This window comes from Salvia hispanica, chromosome 5 (genome assembly GCF_029641045.1).
Source record: "Salvia hispanica isolate PSC_SH4W2 chromosome 5, Shi_PSC_v1, whole genome shotgun sequence".
Lineage (NCBI taxonomy): Eukaryota > Viridiplantae > Streptophyta > Magnoliopsida > Lamiales > Lamiaceae > Salvia > Salvia hispanica.
Window position 1 is genome coordinate 6965611 of NC_142696.1, and position 23870 is coordinate 6989480.

At 34.5% G+C, this 23870-nt stretch overlaps 2 protein-coding genes and 1 pseudogene across 2 annotated transcripts; all 3 read right to left on the reverse strand.

Moving 5' to 3' along the window:
- Positions 1 to 3251: 3251 nt before the first annotated feature.
- On the reverse strand, positions 3252 to 6617 carry LOC125188782 (hsp70-Hsp90 organizing protein 1-like). Its single transcript, XM_048085834.2, has 7 exons — positions 5614 to 6617; positions 4418 to 4706; positions 4233 to 4318; positions 3926 to 4149; positions 3772 to 3838; positions 3631 to 3690; positions 3252 to 3542 (listed from the first exon to the last, which is right to left on the reverse strand). The coding sequence occupies exons 1-7, from the start codon at positions 6466 to 6468 to the stop codon at positions 3429 to 3431; spliced, it is 1695 nt and encodes a 564-aa protein (XP_047941791.1). The 5' UTR covers positions 6469 to 6617; the 3' UTR covers positions 3252 to 3428.
- Positions 6618 to 9958: 3341 nt separating this feature from the next.
- Positions 9959 to 14240, reverse strand: LOC125188213 (hsp70-Hsp90 organizing protein 3-like). Its single transcript, XM_048084977.2, has 7 exons — positions 13215 to 14240; positions 11319 to 11607; positions 11153 to 11238; positions 10840 to 11063; positions 10669 to 10735; positions 10526 to 10585; positions 9959 to 10445 (listed from the first exon to the last, which is right to left on the reverse strand). Exons 1-7 carry the CDS (start codon positions 14121 to 14123, stop codon positions 10332 to 10334), a joined length of 1749 nt encoding a protein of 582 aa, XP_047940934.1. The 5' UTR covers positions 14124 to 14240; the 3' UTR covers positions 9959 to 10331.
- A 7509-nt stretch (positions 14241 to 21749) lies between these two features.
- Positions 21750 to 22363, reverse strand: LOC125191392 (auxin-responsive protein SAUR26-like; annotated as a pseudogene).
- Between the last annotated feature and the right edge of the window lie 1507 nt (positions 22364 to 23870).

A 23870-nucleotide genomic window follows, 5' to 3' on the forward strand; every position in this document is an offset into this window, starting at 1 on the left:
TATATTGAGATTTTGCATACACTATATTGAGTTTTTTTTGCATTTATTGATAAAATCTGTTTATCTACATGTACGAAAATTGAAATATAATTTATCAAATCTTATCACCCAAACATCGTCGGAACATATGCAATTGAGATCTCGTTGGAATCCTCATAAAATTATCTTTAATTTATTATATTTTTTGTAGAAAAATAATTTAAATCGAAAGAGTTATGTTAATTTAAAGTTTTGAGATGGTTTTGATAAGAGAGAATTGACATTAATACCCTTTAGTTTAATTAATAATTTTTAAATTTAAAATCTAATTTATGTGGCATTATTTCAACCCCTAGATCCCCTAATTTAATGACTAAGATTTAATCTTAATTTAATTATTAATTAATTAGCAATTAATCACTCCCCTTATTTTCAAATATTCCTAAATCCTAGTTAGGGCTGGGTAAAAATACCGAAATACCAAAATGTCGCCCTTATCGTATCGAAAAAATATCGAAATTTTGGTATACCGCAATTTTCGGTAAGGTATCATATCTTACCGATTTATTTCGGTACGGTAATGATATGAATTTTCATATACCGAGGTATACCGGGGTATACCGAAAATACGGTATATACCGTAATTTTAGGTATATATCGAAAATATGGTATATACCGTAATTTTTGGTATATACCGATATCAACATATGCCAAATTATATCAAGTAAATTCATACTTTTACCAAACAAATAAATATTTACATGTAGAAATCAAATCTTGCCTAATTATAGTTGTCGGCAAATTATGTAAATATAAAATCAAATAAACTCAATTAGGAAAACTTAATATCTTTGAATCAATTAGTTCTAATCAAATTATAATATTTCAGTTAAATTAGTTTCTAACAAATATCGTTGAACGTTATGTGATTGTGTGGATAGAGGTGTCAAGTGGGCCGTACCGACCCAGCCCGGCCCGGGCCCGCTGAGGCCCACTGACATTTAGGCCCAGCCCGGCCCAGACTCATATCTGAAGTGGGCCGGGCCGGGCCTGGGTTTTGGTATTTTTAATGAGCCCAGCCCGGGCCCGGGCCCATTTGGCAAGTGGGTCGGGCTGGGCCGAGCCGGGCCTAGTTTGCTAAATGATTAAATGGCTAAATAAAATTATACTTACATACATTGCATGCATAATAAATTATAGAACTATGAAAAAAAAAATTATTGAACTATGATATGGCGTGGAGTAATATAATTATAGGTTAATCAATCAACTAATTACACGCATATAAATTAATTTTGCTCCTATAATCCCACTATTGCCACAAAATTAGGAGTTACATATGATATGCTACTATTATGGAACTATTTTAAATATTACTAGTAATAAATCAAATATAACTACTGTCTGTAATTATGCAAATCAACTACAATTATGTGAATCAAATGTAATTGGAAATCAAATTTAAATAAGTGTTGACTTAAGTTAGTAATTAAATTAATTGATTTTTTTGCATAATATTATTAATAAAATTTATGATTATCTTTAAAATATATAAATATAAAATAACATGCAATCTAGTAATAATTAATAGAAAAGATATGAATATCTAGAGATAATATCTAAATTTTTTACCCATAAGAATACACGTAAGATAAAAAAGCATAATAGATAATACATATTTATACATATCACATAAATATAAATGACTAATCAATCACTTTATATATGGAACTAATCTCTTCAATTATATAAATCAAGTAATAAATTCTAAGATACACTATTTTTAAAAGGAAAAGTAGTTAACAATTAATCTATATAACCATGGAAATAAAATTTGAAAATATAAGTTTTGATTTAGATTGATTAGATAATTTATTTAATACTAAATAGAATAAAGAATAAGTATAATATGATATGAAAAAAACAAATATATTCATATAATTAAGAATATATACTATAAAATTGAGATTATGCCGGGCTGGGCCGGGCTTGGGTTGATCCTGCGCCTGGGCCCGGGCCGGGCCTGGGTTTGAAGAAAGGCCCAATTGGAGCCCGTTTAACCTACTAGGCCCAGCCCAAGCCCGCTTCATTTCATTGGTGGGCCGGGCCTGGGCCGGCCCATACCAGGCCAGGGCTGGGCTGGGTCGGCCTGGCCCGTCTGACACCTCTATGTGTGGAGTTTAATTGTTGCAGTTTTTTTAAGATTATTTGAATATGTTTGAGTTTGATTAAATTTCATGTTTTCTAAGTATTTTGAAAAATACCATTATTTTCATTATTTTTGTATTTAGAATTATTTACAAAATAATAAGATTTTGGTATGTCGTATCGTAGTCCGATATACCGTAAAACTCTGGTATACCGCAAAAGTACGATATACTGAATTTAGGTATGACATATTGAAAATAAGGTATGGTATCGGTATTGGAATTTATAATACCGAAATAAGGTATACCGAAGTTCGGTATTACCAAAAATTTTGGGAAGATAAAGGTATGATTTTTCTCATACCGAATTTTCGGTAAGGTATACGGTATGATGGTTTCGGTAAGGTATACCGTACCTACCCACCCTTAATCCTTGTATTGTTTTGGCAAGTAATTGCATCATCACATCTTCACAAGGCACATGTCAATTTTTCCAATTTTCTAATTAATATATATATTACTCCATATTTCTTAATTAATTATTACAACAATATCTTGTTTCATTCACAATCATATATAATTCGTACTATGCATAAGTTTTTCATTTTGCATTAAATTTTTTTCAAATTTGCATTATAAATAAGTTCCATATTGCATTAAATTTTATCCACTAATTTATGAAGCTTCGGACATGCAAACTATTTTCAATTATTTCTAACTCCTTATTTTCCATTATTTAGTAGTCCCTCCGTCCCGCTTTAGCAGTCCCATTGACTTTTCTGCCGTCTTTTTGTAAAAATGATAAAATATAATTAAAGTGGAGAATTGTAAAGTAAGATAGACAATAATATAGAAGAGTCTTATCTACATTATTGTCTCTTTTACTTTACCATTTCTCGACTTTAACTATTTTTTATCATTTTTATAAAAAGATGGCAGAAAAGTCAATGGGACTGCTAAAGCGGGACAAAGGGAGTTTATTGTAGTAGTAGTACAATTAAAGTAAATTTTAAAATTATTTTCTTAATTCTTAATTCCAACCACAAGAGCCTCCCTTACGGGCACGAGTGTAAGCTTGCTTGGGTGAAACATGACAAATCACTGCTACGCTAAAACAACAAACAATTATGTGCCAACACAAACAGGTCAGATGATTAAATTGCCAAATCTAACTCATGTTTTATCCAAATAATGACCTGATGTTAATGTAAACTCACTTCCCAGCAAGGTTGACAAAGTTCTATAGACAAATCGCAAGCTTAAAACCTACCAAAAGTATGACATAACAAACAAGGCTTATGTCTATTTGACTTGTACAATTCCTGCACTCACAAGTTTCTGTATTTTGTTCATCACCAGAGGGTTCTTCATGTGGTCCTGAGCCGCCTTCGGGTTCTCCTGGAAGTCCGTCAGTACCTATCCCCACACCAATCCAAAGTAAGTCCAACCATGATAATAACCCTCAAATCTCAAAACCATCAACAATGCAACAACTCTCGTTTACCTGTCTCATCACCGGATCTGTCAGGATGTTTTGGATCTCCGGATCTTGCATTGCCTTGGCCTAAAACAGATATCGAGTGGATTTTAAAATCGGTATCAACCTAAACAATCACAACACTGCAGTTTGTAAAAGATGACCAACCTGTCTCTCTTTCAATTCATCTGGGCTGAAATCTCCACGGCTAGCCTTGTTTATCTGCTGTACGCATCTGCAGAGAAATGGGAAATATGTCAAGGTATTGGCTCCTTCGTGATTCAGAGACAAATAAGAGAGATCAATTGGCCAATGAACAAACCTCTTGATTCCATCTAGCAGTTCCTGGTTGTTAGGATCATGCTTTAATCCCTCCTGGTACGTCTCCAATGCTTTATCATACTCCTTCATGAAGAATTGAATAGCGCCCTTCCTAGTATATCCTTTCGAAAAGGTTGGATCAAGCTCAATGCATTTTTCAGCATCCTTGAGTCCCTCAGGCATAGCCCCAAGTTTAGTGTAGGAAGCCGCTCTATTGCTATATGCCTGCACATTCAGCGACACCACAATCAACAACAAAAAACAAGAACCTCATTGTGTTGGGTGCATACATATACGGTCTCAACTACCTTCGGATCATTTGGATTCCTCTTCAAAGCTTCAGTGTAGTGCTTGACAGCTTCCGGGTACTTCTGTTCCTTAAAGTATTGGTTGCCTGTAAAATAATACCAAGTTGAAGTTTATAGTATCGATTTAAGATGCCTTGAACTATGAAGGTGAACCAATACAGCATGCTGGTAAAGAGCTACAATACCTTTCTCACGCTCCTCGTCAGCTAATTTAGGATCATAGTATTCTTGTTGCTCTAGATCTTTCTTTGCTTTCTCTGCATCATTGAGCTTTTTCAGTGTGTCTGGGTTGCGATGCTCTGTGAGGGCTTTGTGGAAAGTCTCAATTGCAGGTTCGTAGTCCTTTGAACACTTGGCCATCTTCACCAAGGCAGTTCCCTTTCGTGTCAATGCCCGAGCTATCATCTTGAAATCTGACCTTAGTTCTCTGCCCCTCTCAACAGCTTTGTCGCAATCTTTAATGCAGTCCTCATACTGCCAAGGTATAGAAATGAGGATCATGCAGAATAGAAGAAACAAGTAACACCCAATAAAGAAATATAATAGCATCTGTGTATCGCAATACCATTCAAAGATAGAGTATCAAGAAGAGATAACAGAATTAAAAATAACAGAACTTTTACAGAGAGCCTAATCGTATTAATCTGAATCAGAAAGTAACTGCTCATAAAGAAAATAAAGGTCCGGACATAGCTGATCCTAATAACACAAGGTACACAATTACGGGAAGCAAAGAAACACAAATCATGGAGAAAACAAACGGTTTATTTGGAATCGATGTGACAAAATTCCATGAAGCTAATAGTCAAATGTCACCAAAAAAACCACTTCCCTGATGCACTACGAAACTGACAGAAGAACCAGTAGAGACTGAGAGAGCTGCTAACCATCCTTAAGTTTTTATTATAGTTTCTTGGGTGGCGGCAGAGAGAAAAGCAGGGATATGACAACCAACTACCGCAAGAAGGTTAAACAATCTCCAAAGTCCTATCTGAAACTTCTTACTTTAACATCCATCAAGAGCAGGGTCAGAAAATTGGCACATCCCAAATGATAAGAGTTAGGGCAGAATGAGTGATACAAACCAAGCTCATAAGCCTCAGCCTTAGTTTAGTTTGGTGAATAAGAAATGTACACTAGCAGATCATACACTATCAATCCCACTCTATCCAAAATATATCTCTTGATCACTAAACTGCATATCAACAAATCAATCCCACTATATCCAAAATATATCCCTTCATCACTAAACTACCACACCAAACAAATAGGCATCAAAGTCAGAGCAATTAAAAACAGATTGACACCAAAGTTAACAAGCCACGATGACCATATTCTTCTTATTCAAAATCAAAGATTTATTGAAATAACAATGAATTACCTTGCCCATCTCCAAGTAGACAGCAGCACGATTTGTAAGGAAGGAGATGTCCTCATCATCTAGCTCCACGGCCTTGGAATAGCAGTGAATGGCAGTCTCAAAATCCTTCTTCTTATAAGCAGCATTCCCAGCTTCCTTCTCTTTCTGAGCCGCCGCCTTTCTCTCCCTCTTCTCCCTATCCTCCTCCGAAATCTCCATCGGCTCAGGCTCAGGCTCAGGCTCAGGCTCAGGCTGCATCTTCTTCTCCACTTTGACAGGATCATCACCCTCAGCAGGCCTTTTCCTCTCCGGCGATTCCTCCCTCCCCTGAAACTTCAAATTCAGCAAAACCCCGAGCGCCTGCATAACCCTCTGATCCTTCAAATACAAATTCAGATTATTGGGGCTTTTTTGAACATCCTGCATCATCTTCACGAAATCGGGCTGCTGGAGATACTCTCTCGTGCTGGGATCACTCGCCAGCCTCACCCACATCTCCGGCCCGAACGCCTCCCCGAAGGGACTCGTCGCGGCCTCGGCGTCGGCGAGGCCTGATTTGAGGGCGTCGTTGGCGGGGTCGATCTGGAGGCCCTTTCTGTAGGCGGAGGCGGCGTCGGCGTAGCGGCGGAGGCCCATGTGCGCGGCGCCGAGGCGGGAGTAGCCCTTGGCCCAATCGGGCTTGAGCTCGACGGTCTTCTCCGCGTCGGAAAGAGCTTCGGAGAACTGGTTGAGGGACGCGTAGGCGGCGGAGCGGTTGGAGTAGAGGACGTGGTTGGTGGGGGAGAGGTTGATCGCGTCGGTGAAGTGGCGGACGGCGTCGGAGAAGTTGCCGGCGGAGAAGGCGGCATTGCCTTTGGCTTTGGCTTCGTCGGCCATAATTTGATGATGATGGAGAGTGAATCACTGAATCTGATTGTAGGAGAATGGAATAATTGATCGAGGCAAGGGAGATAAAAGGGGAAACAGAGAGACCAGAGATTTCTACGAGTTTTTTAAGCTTTCTGGAACCTTCGAGCTCATTCATGCATTGCATATTTTCATTCGGCTTAAATTAATTTAATACTACTGCTACGATTACATTTTTCTCATTCTTGTCCAAATTACTCTATTTAGTCCATTATAATGTTATTAATAATAATACAACCCTAAATTATTAGTGTGTTCGCTACGTGAGTAGTTTCTAAAGTACTATGTGATCAACCACTACGATAAAAAAATTATTAATGACATTTAATATTAAACTATGAAATCAACAAATGTAGAAAGTAACAATATGTCGTAGTAATTTTACTTTCATGATTCACTAAATTTGATCACTCAAAACACTTAAAGATAGTACTATTCACTAAATTTGCTAATCCCTTCGTCTAGGTCTGGAGAAACGGTTCTTGATTTCTCGGTTAAACGAGAATCGAACCTTATCTTTTCGGTTCTCGATTAACCTTGAACTGAAAAAATAAGGTTATGGTTCGGTTTTGGTTAGTAGGTTTAAGCTAATCTCGGTTCTCGATTAGAACCGAGAACCGAGAGGTTAGACCCCAATAACCAATATTTTTTTATATTTAATTTTTAATTTTTATATATTGATTTTAGTTTTGCTATTTCAGTTTTGAAAAGTAAAAAAAGAAATGAAAAAGTAAAAATCCTGTAGAAATAGAATTGTTCGCCGCCCGCTTAGGCAATTAGCATATTTTGCTAATATGAATATTTTAGTATTTAAATTTTGTAGCGTATGTTTGTGATGATATTATTATTTAACTATTATTAAAACCATCAGTATTCTACCAATATAAATATATATGATTACGATTTATGAATTTTGAGTATTCCACCAATATGAATATATGATTATGATTTATGAATTTTGTATTTAATGTTTAACAATTTGAAGTCTAGAATTTGAAGATGAAACATTAATTAAGGATCAAATCCCAGCGCGCAAACAAATTTTTGTCTGTCACAAAATTTCGGTTCCTTCGATAGAACCAAATAACATGTCGGTCAGGACCGATCGGTTCCTTCGATTCTTGAATTTAGAAAAAAAATGGATTCGGTTAACCGACTTATCGGTTCGGTTCCCAACCGAATCCCCACCCCTACCTCCGTCCCACAAGAATATGCACTCTTCCCTTTTTTTCCATCCCACAAGAATATGCACTTTTTTATTATAGAAATTATTTTCTTTTAATGTAGTGAGACTCATTCTCTACTAACAATACTTTAATTACTTTTTCTTTCTACTTCTCTTATTTTACCAATTGTGCATTAAAATTCGTGTCCAACTCAAAGTTGAGGGAGGGAGGGAGTATTACCTAATGCCGCAAAATCATTTTAAAATTGTCAATTTGAAGATAAATGGATCTCAATTGAAATTCTTAATAATTCATAAAATTAAGATGTGATACTATTATAATTTATAATAAAAAAATTATTGAAATCCTCGTGTTAATTAATGAAATCAAATATCAATCCAATCGACTCAAAACTCAGTTCAAATGTCCAACTACTTGATTTTATTAAAATTTGACTAAACTCTTCAAGTGAAATAATCTCAGTTCAAGTTCAACTGATATATTCAATTTTAGTGAAATAAAAATATAACAATGCCCTGGACTACGGGTTTATTTCGCTCATAATCCCTGAACTTTAAAAATATCGTCAGTAGTCCCTGGACTGAGGGTTTATCTCGAAATTGGTCATTTTGGCTTCTTTTTTTTGTGCGAAAATGTCCTTTTGGAGGGGTTTTGACAATTTGGTCTTTTTACACTTTTAACATTTTAAATATGATATTATTTCAGTTATGTACTAAATCTGATATATTTCAAATTTATCATTCTTCTTCCCTTTTGTCATCCTTCACTTTGTTTCTTTATTTCAATATTAGATTCAATTTTACAAAATTTTAAATTACAATTTTTAAATATCAATAAAAAATTTTAATTATAAAAATTACTATTAAATAACAAAAATTAATAGTCATAATCAATATTTGATAGTGTATAATATTTAATCAATAAGGTATGACAACGCCTTAATTTTAATCAATATTTAATAGCTTTAATTATAAATAGATCATATAACACGATTTATTCTGAAATAAATATGCATTTAATGTAAGACTAATATAATTTTCGTTTATTAATTTGAAAACAATCAAAATTTACTAGAAAATTTCAACAAAAATACTCCTATATAAAATTTTTAGTAGGATCAAATTTTTAGTCAACTTCATAATATTCAATCACAAGCAATTATAACAACCGAACGAAGGCTAAATATAATAGCTCTTATTTTTCCATCATGATTAATATTATTTTTCTGTACTTCTTCAATTCAACTGAATATTATATTAAATAACAAAAATTAATAGTTTTAATCAATATTTATAGTGCCCATGAATTAATAGTTTTAATTAAAAAAATTTATTGATATTTAAAAATCGAAATTTAAAATTTAATTTTATAAAATTAAATCTAATATTGAAATATAAAAACAAAGTGAAGTATGACAAAATGGAAAAAGAATGATAATTTTGAAATAATATCAAATTTAGTACATAACTGAAATAATATCAGATTTAAAATGTTAAAAGTGTAAAAAGACCAAATTGCCTAAACTCCCAAAAGGCCATTTTCGTACCAAAAAAGCTAAAAGCACCAATTTTGAGATAAATCCTTAGTCTAGGGACTACTGACGATATTTTTATAATCCAAGGACTATGGGCGAGATAAACCCATAATCCAGGTATCATTTTTGAAGTTCACTCATAAAAATAATTAGAATCCCAGTAGAAAATAAAGGATATTATGATCAATGACAAGAAAATAAGAACACTCAAATAAAAATAAATAAACATATTTCGTTTACTATATAACTTAAAAAAAATCTGACTACTACTCAACCCACAAGGCACCACCCCCAACCCTGCATCATTTATTGTTCTCTCGTCGTCGTCACTAATCACATCGCTAAAATACACCCTAATTTGGTTCCTTGCGTTTTGTGATTACCACCCTCTTTTCTCAAGTCTCCCTGAATTTGTATAGTCATATTTGCCGAGAAACTAAATAAATAATCAAACCAAACATATAAAAGATGCTTATTTAGAATATCTCATCTGTAATCACAAATAAGTTACTGATACTTACGCCATGAGTAAATGAGAATATTTATTTAGAAAATGGCTACATGGGATGTAGGAAATCTAATGCTTTGCCTAACTAGTAGTAGTTGCATTCAATCTGCAGATGTAATATATAGCTCATCCATCCATGTTCCAATGCATTAAAACATATCATACATTACCCACCAAAATATAAATTGTCCAAGCAATCCTTCATCATCTAGCCAGCGGAACCAAAGATCATAAGATCAAAACAGCACATGATATCACATATCGAAATACTATCTCATCCCAATTGTTTACAGTTAAGTAGCAACAGAATAACAGATACCAACAACCTTACCAACACAGTGAATCCTATAAGCAAAAAATGGAATCAGATTGACAAAAGAGGACTTTAGTCGCGAGACACAGTCAAGAAATGATGGTTCAAATGGTTTTGTAGGCAGAGAATGAATTTAGCACCAGAGTACAACCAAAGAAGCAATGCTCTTGAGAGCCAGAGAGAACATTTCATCATCACCATAACATGAGAATGCCAAAATGATACTAATCCAATCAGCAATTCATTTCTTTCCATAAAAGATCTGTAAATGCTCGTCTTTTGGCGCTTGGTTTATTTTACTTGAACAATTCCTGCATTGACAAGTTTCTGTATTTTGTCCATCACACCAGGGTTTTTCATGTGTTTTTGTGCTGCAACTGGGTTCTCCTGGAAGTCCGTCAGGACCTATTGGAACAAAATCACGCATGAGAAACATCATATCAACATAAAATCAATAATAGAAGTGGTCGACTTTTTTATCATACCTGTCTCATTACTGGATCAGTTAGGATGTTTTGGATTTCCGGGTCCTGCATTCCCTTAGCCTAAAAGGGATGGCAGTAATTAATACCCTTGTGTAATACCAGCTTAACAGCCAAATTACAACTGAGGAAGATGAAGAACAAACCTGTCTCTCTTTCAATTCATCAGGGGTTAAATCTCCACGGCTAGCCTTGTTTGCCTGCTCCACGCATCTGCACAAACATGGTAGGAACTCAATGTAATCATATAAAACGCAGTAAAGTTATATACACCAAAAATCTAAGAAAAATGGAAATACATATTTTATTCCTTTTACCTCCTTATGCCATCCATCAATTCCGGGTTCTGAGGATCATGCTTCAAACCCTCCTGGTATGTTTCCAGTGCTTTCTCGTACTCTTTCATAAAAAATTGGACTGCACCCTTCCTGGTATAACCTTTCGAGAATGTCGGATCAAGTTCAATGCATTTTTCAGCATCTTTGAGCCCCTCGGGCATTGCACCAAGTTTTGTGTAACAAGCAGCTCTGTTGCTGAATGCCTGGAAGTTCAATCTTTTCTTTAGTACTCCTAGAGAAAGAACCAAGTTTGTAGGTCTTACATAAAAAGGTTGTGATAATAAATAAATACCTTTGGGTCATTTGGGTTTCTCCTTATTGCTTCAGAATAGTGCTTGATAGCTTCTGGGTACTTCTGCTCTTTAAAGAACTGGTTACCTACAGATTTCATGCCAATAACACTTAGCACAACACAATTTCTAGACGAGTAACCGACAAGGAACAAAAAGCTGCAGTACCTTTCTCACGCTCCTCGTCGGCTATTTTAGGATCGAAGTACTCCTGCTGCTCAAGCTCTTTCTTTGCTCTCTCAGCATCATTGAGCTTCTTCAGTGTGTCTGGGTTACGATGCTCAGTTAAGGCTTTCTGGAATGTCTCAATGGCAGGCTCATAATCCTTAGAACACTTGGCCATCTTTGCCAAGGCAGTACCCTTTCTTGTCAAGGCCTTAGCTAACATCTTGTAATCTGATCTCAGTTCCCTACCCCTTTCAAAAGCTTTCTCGCAATCCTTAATGCAGTCCTCATACTGAATACAAAATTGATTACGGAAAATGGTATCAGACCAAAATTATGACTATGCTTTAAGTAAGTAGCAGAGTAAAAGACAGTGATCTCAAAACATCCCTCAAAAGAAGACCATATACCACCAAAGTAAGAAGATCATATACTATATTGTTTCATGACTCTTATCACTTAAAGATGCTAGTTCCTAGCACCAAGTCTGATGTAGACAGTAGACCTGTCTAGGTCTCACTAAAAATAAAAGATACTAACTTATAACTAGTTAACTACTACTACAGTACTACTACTAACTAAAAATTTTGAAGTAAGGGATTTCCCAGCCCTAATTAATGGAATAGAGATAAAGAATGACCAAAGCAGATTCAGCAATGAAAAATGAAAAACCAAACCTAAAACGATAAATAAGTAGATCTCTGAATAAGAACATCTAGCAAGAAAAAATTGATAACGCAATATCAGCGTTACTAGGGGTGACTTAACAAACCAATAATAGCAGGTAGGTATCTGTATCCTAACTTCCAATGCATCATACAGGTCATAGAAAGCCACCCATCAACTGTTCATATCGGTACCCATTAAGAGAAAAAGAAAACCCAATATATCATCTCTTGCTATTGTGCCATACTCATTATGAACTGAGGTTCACACTAGTTCATCAGCAGTGCATGCTTAGACAAGCATAATCAACCCAGTACAAAGAATTCTACATTGCTATTATTAAACTACAAAAAGTAGCTATCTGCAATTGAAACAGGAGTGAAGAAAAGGTATTCAGACTCTAAAATTCAAACAAAACTTCATGGAACAGCCGGACAGCAAAACAATAAGTTAAGTTGCATTTTTCCATAATAAGTTTAATTACATTTCATGCGATAACAAAGAATAAGTTAAGGTTCATATTATCCTAACTATGAAACCATTGAAGAGCAAAATGTGAACTACAATCTTAGAAAATCTTATATTCATAAAAGATTATAGACAAAGTGAAATATATTATGCTAAAACAAATAAATAATAGGATAACAACAATAACAGGATGTTTTCAAAAGGAATATAAAGGTAAATCACAAGTTTCCAGCTAGCAAGATGTTGATTAATGAATTCGTACATACTAGCATTCACTTTTTCCCTTTATGCTAAATAAGGATAGCGTTAATACTTACTCCTTTGCACAAATCAGTATTAACTGAAAGAGTGAAGGGCATAATGAAATCCAACAACAGAGAGATAAGGGCCAAAATGTGGGTATGGTTGAGCAAAATGCTATGTGTCCTACACCAGTTGTAATTGCCCTTAAGATGTCAAACTGACTCTGCTAAGACTATCCTAACCTAGAAAAAAGAACACTGGATGCAAATGCCACAGTTTTAAGCATCCAAATAGAAAACAGGTATACAGAAGACAATGCAAACATCTTTTGCAACTTCACCAAATTAGAACTCAACCAATAGCAAAACTATACACAGGCCTCATAATGTTGACTGGCAGAACATGAAATAGAAAGACAGTTTACTGTCCACAACGTTCAGTAATAAATGAATATTCATAAACGATTAACCAGAAGCCTTAAAAAGACAATAAACAGATACTGGATGAAAAGAGAAATTGTACCTTGCCCATTTCCAAGTAAACCGCAGCACGATTGGTGAGGAATGATATGTCGGCATCGTCAAGTTCAATGGCCTTAGTGTAATGCTGAATCGCCGTCTCAAAATCCTTTTTCTTATACGCAGCATTTCCAGCTTCCTTCTCTTTCAGAGCCTGCTCTTTCACTAACTTCTTCTCCTTCTCTTCATCCGATATCGTCACTGTCTCGGCTTCCCTTTCCTGCCTTGTATCCTCCTTCACAGGCTCAGCTTCCGAATTCGATTTCCTCTCCAGTGATCCATCACCCGAGGCCGATGGCGCCTCCGCACCATCCTCCTCTGGCCCCGTCTGGAACTTCAAGTTCAACAAAGCCCCCAACGACTTCATAACCCTCTGATCCTGCAAATACATGTTCAAATTGTTGGGATTCTTCTGGATATCCTGCATCATCTTCACGAAATCGGGCTGCTGAAGAAATCCCCTGGTGGTAGGATCACTAGATAGCTTCACCCACATCTCGGGCCCAAAAGCATCTCCAAAAGGGCTCATTCCCGGGCTGGAGCGAGGCCTGTTGTTCCTGGCTAGGGCGGATTCGGCATCTGCGAGGCCAGACTTGAGAGCCTCATTGTTGGGGTCGATCTCGAGGCCCTTTCTGTAGGCGGAAACGGCGTCGTTGTAGCTTTGGAGGCCAATATGCGCCGCGCCCAGCCGCGAGTAGCCCTTGCCCCAATCGGGCTTGAGCTCCACGGTCTTCTCCGCGTCTGAGAGAGCCTCGGAGAATTGGTTGAGGGAAGCGTAGGCGGCGGATCGGTTGGAGTAGAGGACGTGGTTGGTTGGGGCAAGGTTGATGGCGTCGGTGAAGTGGCGGATGGCGTCGGTGAAGTGGCCGGATGAGAAGGCGGCGTTGCCTTTTGCCTTGGCTTCGTCGGCCATGGATGATTAATTAGGGTTTTAGAGGAATCTAGTGTTTTAATTGGGGGAGAAGAAATCGGAGAATGAAGCAGTGAAAAGAGGGAGTTGGATTGGAGAGACGACGAAATTAGACTTGAGAGGCTGAAATGGCTTCTAGAATGTTCCACTAATTTTGATCTTTCCTCCAATCAATAATAAGGCCCTCTTTGGTAGGCCTGCTGAAGCCCAGATAGAGGAGTTATGTGGGCTTAACTAGTGTTTGGTAGCATTATTTATATAACTCGCATTATGTCATCGGCCGACTAAGCCCGCTGGAACTCCGCAGATATCAAAATCAAATCAGTGGTCAAGATATGCTACTCAATAATATCAAATCGAACTAATTTGGTGCGATATGGAGGACCTGTTCAACTGTGTTAATATGGGAAGCATAGAAATGAATCAGGATCAGATTTAAGAGTGTGTGATTCCCATAGATTTATTTCAGAAATCTGACGTTCAGTGTGCTACAAATAAGTCAACATTGTAGGTTTTACATTTATTATTTTATTAATTGGCACTAATTTTGGTGGGTTGATGGAAACGCCCTCATATCTTTTGACAAATTCTAGCATGCTCTGCGAATTTTTTTGGGGGGTTGGTTTGAATACAGTTTCATAAATCACCTCTGGTGGAAGAATTGAAATTTCGCTCATTTCAACACACTACAGTGCGGGCTTCATAAAATTCTTGGACTGGTGAGAATTATGTCATGCATACATAACACTATTTATTGCCTAGAAACAACCCAATTCCGACCATTTCTAAGAAACTGAACAAGCCTTTATGTCCTCTATGTATAATGGTAGGATAAAATACAATGTACAAAGCCAGGTTGTTTAGTTGTGCCAAGTAGGATAAAAAGGCTACGTACGCCAGTCAAATACGGTGATTGACCCATCATGAATAATACCGCAGGAATGGACCTTGTATGTTAAATTCTTCTATGTTATATTTCGAGATCTAATAGTTACTTGTCCATAAATTATGGTGTGTGTGTTTATCCTAAGATCAACCAATAATGTTAGAACTAAGAACCAATTTAGATAGTTAGAATAGAAAATAGATAGTGTAGATCTATAATTTAGATTAGAAAATAGATTTGAGCAGTGATCTAGGGAAACCACTACTTAAATGCATAATTAGAGAATACGAATTTAGTTCACTATAAGAATGATTTAGTTCACTACACGAAGGAGTGAACCAAAATGCCATTACAGTAAACTAAATCCTTGACGGGGTAAATACTTCACTATAAAGGTATTTTGTTCACTCCTTGTTTTTAAATTCATATTGTGAACTAAAACGCTCATATAGTGAACTAAATTGTTTTGATCTAATGACTGAGATTTGCTCTCTGGTTATGCACTTAATATTAGTTATACTTTGATCATCTCTCTATTGTATCATGTTCATATAATTTCGAAAAGTACCATATTGCTCGCTTCGTCCTATAATAAGAGTCACATTTGATATGAACACGAGTTTTAAGAAATACCCCCTCTAATATGTTGTGCATTGTCACCTAATATGTTTTGTATTGTAAACTGACATCTCCAATAAGGTCGTGTAATAAAATGAGAAAAATGTTACAAACGTGTAAAAAATGTATTAGTTGATATTAAAGAGACTGATATGATTGCATTATAAAATTACATGTTTTGCATTGTAAACTAATACTCCCTTCGTCACACAAAAATAAACCATGTTTCAATTTTCATTTGTCTCATAAAAATAATTTATATACATTAATGGCAATTTTTTTTCTCTTTTATTTTATCAGTTATGGGTCCTGTCATTTACTACATAATTTCTATAACTTTTTATTTTATTTTATTAATTATATATTAAAATATGTGCCAATTCTAAATGACTTGTATATATGGAAGTGTATGTAAGTTTTGTGTCTCACATATGTGACATGTGATAGAATCCTAAATAGAATTGGATTTTAGTATAATACATTATTTGGTATAAGACACATTTTACCCTAATTAATTGACTATCAATTAATTATTGTCACGTATCAATTAATTAAATAATCATATTATATTTCTCCAAAGAGAATATATGTTCATATATATATGTGCCGATTGATTGCCAATGATTGGAAAAGATTGATTACATAATTTTTTTATGGAATGAATATTCATTCCCTTGGCCATCAAGTAAAGAATCGTGCGTATAAATCATTAAGATTTGATTAGAATTGATTGTGATCAATTAGTAATATTAATAGACGGAAGATTATATTCTTGTTCAATAAGAAACGTATTTACTAATTATTTTGGGCCTCTTTGATGGAAAGGGCTTTTAAGGTTTTATAATTAGGGTTTGTCCTCTCTCTGCCTATAAATACAAGTGTGGGATCCCATCAAATCACACACATTAAGAGAACACATAAACGAGGGAAAGAGAGAAACAAATCCTTGGAGTTGCGCCACAACGCCGGAAAGGTTCAAGGAAATCGTCTCCTCCTTCCTCAATCGCTTCCGCTATGGATCGCCAAGGTATGTTTCGATCCTATTATGTTTATGGTTGTACGTGAAATACATGTTGTTCGAAGATCTTGCTTTATTTATATTCAATTATGTAATCTTGAATATATGGTGATAAATAATGTCCAACAGTGTATGTATTATCTTATTGAATAATATAGGTTTCATTTTTAGGTGTACAAAAGTGCCGACATTTTGATAATAATATTCTTCTCAAATAAAATAAAAATAAAAATGCTCTAGCGACACATAATATAAGAGTGATATCCGAAGGATGAGATTGATAGTTATTTCTCACGTTCAATCACACTCCTATGTTGATTTGAGATTAATTACTACAGATATGTTAGATTTACAGAGAATTACTGCGGATGATTACGAAGAAACTATCAAATGGTATATAAAACTTATTAGGCCCTTTATCTTTGTCATTTTATAAACTTTTGTTAATAAGTCACACACGCATCCTCGGTCATGATGTTCATAAACCTTACTTTTCAACCATAGAAAATTTCCTTAAAAAAATTGTATACCCTCTCGCTTTAGCAGTTCTATCGACTTTTCTGCACTCATTTTATAAAAAGAGTCGAGGCAAAAATTGGTCCCGAACATATGGTCATTTTACGTTTTTGGTCCTAAAACATTATCTTTTGGATTTTTTAGTCCTGCACATATGAAAATTTGATCATTTTGGTCATCCGTCAATTTTTCCGTTAAAAACTAACGGTCAACAGATTTAATCTCAATTTTGACCAACTTAAACTTGTAATTATGATTTTTTATTCCCTAACTAATTCTCTAATTATTTTTATAAATATTCCCTAAGGGCTTACCCAATTAAACTTTGAGAGCTTCTGCTAATCTGGTGCCTCTTCTTCTCTTCCCCTTCTCGCTAAGTATCTGAGATTTCCAGAGCTCTCCAATCCGTTTGGCCGATTTTCGCGCTTTGGCTCCTTCGAGGATACGAAAGAGGATCTCGAGCAAATCCTAGAAATAGCCGAAATCGGCGATGGCAGCCGCGTTTCCGGGTAGGGTTTGGGGGTAGTGGCGGTGCAGCCACAGCGCGGTGGTGTAGAAACCCTCTCTATCAGATTTGCCGGTGCCTTTCACTCCGTGGAGATTGCAAACGAGTTTGAGAGCCTTGAGCGGATCATGATCCACGCGAGCTTCAGGCGATTGGTGACGGATTTTGGCGGCGTGTCAGGGACGATGTGGAAGAAGAAATCCAAACAAGGGATTTCCCGACGACAGAAGCGTCGGATGGTTGTTTTCCGTCAGGCCTTTGAACGTGGATGTGGACGTTGCTGAGTTTTTAATGGATCTCCGCTCGGATCTGGTGGAAGGGGCGGCGGAGGCAGAGGCGAATTTGGGTGGTTGTTGATAGCAGTAAACCCAAATTATTTTTGTAATTGGGTGGTTGCTCGGATCCAGTTATTTTTATAATTGGGTAAACCCAAATTAAACCCTTATAATTATTTTAATCAAAATAATTAGAGAATTAATTAGGGAGTAAAAAATCATAATTAAAAGTTTAATTTGGTCAAAATTGAGATTAAACTCGTTGACTGTTAGTTTTTAACGGAAAAGTTGACGGAGGACCAAAATGATCAAATTTCCATATGTGCAGGACCAAAAATTCCAAAAGATAATGTTTAGGACTAAAAACTTAAAATGACCATATGTTCAGGACCAAATTTGACCTTTACTCTTATAAAAATGATAGTAAATAGTTAAGTGGAGAAATGATAAAGTGAAAGAGAGAATAATGTAGACAAGAGCCTCGTTGACTTTTCTGTACTCATTTTAAATAAATGATACTCCCTCCGTCCCACTTTAGAGTCCCGGTTTACCATTTTTGGGTGTCCCACTTTAGGAGTCCCGATTAGAATTTTCCATAAATGGTATTAGGCCTCACATTCCACTAACTTTTTTCCACTCACATTTTATTATAAAACTAATATAGAAAAGTAGGAGCCACATTCTACCATATTTTTTCACCAACTTTCATTTACATTTCTTAAAACCCGTGCCGAACTCAACCGGGACTCCTAAAGTAGGACGGAGGGAGTAGTAAATAGATAAATGGTAAACTAAAAGAGAGAATAATGTAGAGAAGAGTCTTGTCTGTATTCTCTCTCTTACTTTACCATTTATCCACTTTAACTATTTACTCTCATTTTTATAAAACGAGTGCAGAAAAGTTAATGGGACTGCTAAAGCGGGACGAAAGGAGTATAAATTAATGAGAATTCCTAGTAGATTGTATGTAGATACATGCCAACGAAGACACAATAATTGTACAAAGCATGAGAATTCCTAGTAAATCATACTCCCTCCATCCCACATAATTCGTCCCACTTTCATCGGGTACGGGTTTTAAGAAATGTAATGAAAAGTGAGTTGAAAAAGTTAGTGGAATGTGGGTCCTACTTTTATATATTAGTTTTATAATAAAATGTGAGTATGAATGAGTTAGTGAAATATGAGGTCTATATGGTAAAAATGAAATAGGATATTATGTGGGACGCAGAGAGTATATGATACACATGTAAAAGCATCAAACATAAATACTATTCCCATTAAAAAATAGTTTTAAAACCTAGAGGATACGATTTTTAATAAAAACTTGATAAAACGAGAAAAATACAGAGATATAAAGCAGTTGAAGTATATATATTGTTAGTAAAAATGAAATACATTTCAGTAAAAAAAATAAATTACTATAAATAAATAAATAAAATTAATTTTAATGGACGATCTAAAATAAAGAAACAAGACTATATATTATTCATAATCGGAGATAATATATAGATATAGAGTTGTGATCAATGTCGAATCCTTCTTAAAGACCGAACTAGAGACCAAATTTTGGCCACTCATTTTTCTTAATCTTATGGTTCTGATTAATTTACAATTAATTTAATATTTTATTAAATAAAAACATTTTTTATAATTTTTTTTATAATTTTTTATAATTTTAAATTTTTTTTAAATTTTTAAAATTTTTTTTATTCGATAAAAACTTGCTGGAGTAAATAATGAACTATATTCACTACATAACGAACTAAACGAATGTATGTTATGAAGTAATTTTTCACATTCATTATATACTGAATTTACTTCAACTGACAGATAATTATGTCATAACATATTATGAAGTAATAAACTAATGAAATGAAGTAATAACATAACTGAATGAAGTAATAAACTAATGGAATGAAGTAATAGCATGACTGAATGAAGTAATAAACTAACAGAATGGAACACTAAACTAATAGAATGAAGTAATAACATGACTGACTGAAGTAATAAACTAACGGAATGAAGTAATAACATGACTGAATGAAGTAATAAACTAACGGAATGAAGTAATAGCACGACTGAATGAAGTAATAAGTTCATAACATACTTCATTTAGTTCATTATTTACCCCAACAAGTTTTTATCGAATAAAAAAAATTTAAAAAATTTAAAATTTTTTTTAACTTAAAAAAAAAAAAATTTAAAATAAATTAAATTAAAATTAATTGTATATTAATCCTAACTAGAAGATTAAGAAAATGGATGACCCTAATTTGGTCTCTAGTTCGGTCTTTAAGAGTTGATTTGTGGTTAATAGGACTCGATAGATATATAGATAGATATTATCAGAACTTTAAAGTATTTTAGATAGGATTATTATCTTACACCAATATAAAAAAAATGATCTTTATATAAAGTGCTAAACTATCTTTAAAACTTTAAAACTTTATGGGAGTAGTACTTATTTGTACGAGAAATGAGAGATAAGATAGAGCTTTTAAATCTTATCTTTTTTTCCATCTAATCTATCATTTTCACACGAAGAAGAGATAATATTAATACCAACGCATGATACATTATACTATATATATCATATTGAAATAAAAAGTAAGAACCATAAAAGATTGAACTGATAAAAGATGAAAAACAAAGAGTTAATTTAAAGGGTGAGAGACTTTCATCCCTCATCTGTTCTTACATTCGAAACACTAAATATATATAAAATCATAGATATAATCTAAATATAGATGAAAATACACACTATAATTACAATAATAAGTCTAATAGGTAAATATAAGTATTAGTCGTACTATAATTTTATGTAATACTCCCTCCGTCGACGAATAAGAGTCCCATTTTTCCATTTTGGTCCGTCCACGAATAAGAGTCCCGGTTCATAATCACCATAAATGGTAAAGAGACCCCACATTCAACTAACTCATTCCACTCACATATCATTTAAAACTAATATATACAAGTGGGACCCCTATTTCACTAACTTTCTTCCACCCACTTTTCTTAATATTTCTTAAAACCCGCATTATTTAGAAATGAGACTCTTAATCGTGGACGGAGAGAGTATATAGTATAGATCAAACAGATTATCAGTTTATACTGTAGGCCTTTTTGAATAATAGGTATGCAAATGAAATATTTCAAAATTAAAATTGCAGAGAGACAGACTAGGAACAATGAATTGAACAAATGGTCAAGATTATATTAATATGCGGACAAAAGTTTGGCTGCATAATTTTGATTATAACATACACATAATAGTTCAAATAAATATTTTATCGGGACAAAGTATGAGTTTGCATCTAATGAATTTAACAATCCAAAAACCATTTATGCAGATTAGAGAGATACGACAAAATGTGATATTATTAATAATAATAATATTAATAAAAGACTCAGTCAAAATGGAATGATTTGTTGATGAGTATTCAGTGGTGATATATTATAAATTATAATAGTAGCGCCAAAATTAGCCGCAACATGAAGTAAGGACAATACCAAAATACTAGTCCTTTTCTTTTATTTTGATCAGACTCTTATTGACTCAATTTTCAAATGATCTGATCCCAACAATGTGATGATAGGCAATCACATTCAAGTTGTCATTTTTCTTTATCCTATTCATATTATATGTATGTACTCCATTTACAAAATACTCCGTACGTAAGCATTTAATTTTCTGTATTCGATGAATTCAAGTTGTCAATTTTCTTTATCCTATTCATATACACATGTATGTATTTACAAAATACTCTATAATCATTTAATTTTCTGTATTAGATGAGTAATCAGCTATTCGAATGTCCTCAGTAAATTAACACTATAATAATTAAAAATTGAATTACAATAGTACTTATATTTCTAAAAAAGACTAAAGAAATGTAACAAGTTTAGAAGAAAAAGTGAGGGTGGTGGAACAATCTCCGCTTGCTCCGGCAGATGTTCATTTGAACTCTCTCCAACTCGGATACGGGGCAGGGTATCTGGATCCCACCCGGATAATCGTACCCGTAAACCTTCTCGGACTGGCGCAGCAGGGATACGAACAACGGGTGATTGAAGTGCAAAACAGGCACAACCACCCGGGAATAGCTACCCTCCTTCTCGCCCACATACACCACCAGATGCCCCTTCTTCGGCGGGTTTGGGTCCCCGCCCAGTTTTATATAACCCGGATCCGTTTTGCCGGTGAATAGGCTTTTTATGTTTAAAGACTTACCCATTTAGAGAGCTTGGAGATGGGTCGATGGTAGGGTCGCGTGCGCCATTTGAAGAGTCTCACCACCTTGTGCCGTAGCCTCATTCCTCTGCTTCTTCTTTCCATGGCTTGGGAGGAATTAAGCTTATTAATTGGTCACTAATATGTTGAGAGAGAGAGAGAGAGAGAGAGATTGAAATGAAGGTGGCTGGCTATTGCCTATTTGGAGGCCATTTTATAGGAGTGGGAATATTTATTTATCCTCTATTGGACCCCTAAAATAATACTCCTGCAAATAAGAATTTGAGTAGACCAATAGCAAGAAGTGGAAACAAATTTCTTAGTCCATTCATCCTATTCTAAATGACACACTTCTCTTTCTGGATTGCCTCACTCTAATTAGCACATTCCTAAATAAAGAAACACCGTTCTTTTTATGTTTCCGCTCTCTTATTTTGTTCTCCAATTTATTTACAAAACAACACCACATAAAATTTCGTACCAAATTAGAAATGCTACACTTAAAGTGGGACGGATGAAGTATTTGCAAAGACCAAAAGAGATAAGTGGAAGCAACTTGTTTTCATTTCTTGTGAGGTGAAAGAGAAAAGATAACATTGCTGACAAAAAATTATTAGTGTACTCACACGTTCTCATCAATCGTTAAATTTTTTACCGATGTAGATTTTAAGAAATTATTCGACTTTGTAAAAAAAATTAAGAGGAAAAAGTTAGTGACTATACATCTTTTTATATATATATAATTAGAGGTTTGTGTTAAAATGACAACCCCTCTTAAAGTGACACTGTGTCACCACTTATACAGTAATATTATAAACGCTACACATCAATATCCAACACGCTATACAACAATCAATATTCAATACGCTAGACAACAATCTATGGATTGCTGTATAGCGTGTTGGATATTGCTGGACAAGAAAAATTGCTGTATAAAGAGCAACAAATTGCTGGCCGAGTTTTTCAACTTTTTTTTTGCCATGCGACAGCTTATTATTCGTCCACGTGTACAAATGATTGGTAGTAATAATTGTATGGTGTTATTTTAAGGGATGATGGCACCCTAACACTCCCCTATAATTAGATTTATAATGATTGTGAGTAAAATGAATTAGTAGAATATAAAATTCACTTACTCAATATAATAAAAAAATGAAATAAGAAAATTGACTTAAATAAGTGTTACAAGTCAAACGCATCAAATTAAAACGATATTTGTTCTAATGAGTAATTAATTCAATTTTTTATACATATTCTCAAATACTATGTATTTGTTGATAAATTGATAATTGTTTTACTGTATAGCTAATATTTCAACATGCCACGTCAGAATATAATGATGAGTCTAATCTTAGACATTTTACACGTACACACCACACACCTGTTGTTTATGTAATTTCATTAGAAAGCTTTTTTATAAAATTAATGTCAATTAGATAACGACAAACAAGATAATGAGTGTCTAATCTTAATTAAGTCATAACCACACATTTCATTCATGGCAAACAATGTGGCACAACGAATTAACAAATCAAAAGAACAAAAGTTTTTGTCTAGTTAGTGTAAAGAAAACACAGACACGAAGTTAGATTTTGCGTTTTTTCATGAAAATTTTGTCATCCCTCCGCCACACTAGGATCTAAAGCCATTAAACCAACCAAACATATTTGGATAAGAATTTAATAAAATGAGAGA

Bases quoted from the DNA above. Each gene is read 5' to 3' on its own strand.
- LOC125188213 (XM_048084977.2), bottom strand. From the start codon at position 14,123: ATGGCCGACGAAGCCAAGGCAAAAGGCAACGCCGCCTTCTCATCCGGC. The intron at 11,608-13,214 runs GTACAATTTCTC...TTTTGTATTCAG, and splicing joins TTTACTTGGAAATGGGCAAG to TATGAGGACTGCATTAAGGA. The intron at 10,586-10,668 runs GTTTGTTCTTCA...CATCCCTTTTAG, and splicing joins ATGAATTGAAAGAGAGACAG to GCTAAGGGAATGCAGGACCC.
- LOC125188782 (XM_048085834.2), bottom strand. From the start codon at position 6,468: ATGGCCGACGAAGCCAAAGCCAAAGGCAATGCCGCCTTCTCCGCCGGC. The intron at 4,707-5,613 runs GTAATTCATTGT...ATACCTTGGCAG, and splicing joins TCTACTTGGAGATGGGCAAG to TATGAGGACTGCATTAAAGA. The intron at 3,691-3,771 runs GTTGGTCATCTT...TATCTGTTTTAG, and splicing joins ATGAATTGAAAGAGAGACAG to GCCAAGGCAATGCAAGATCC.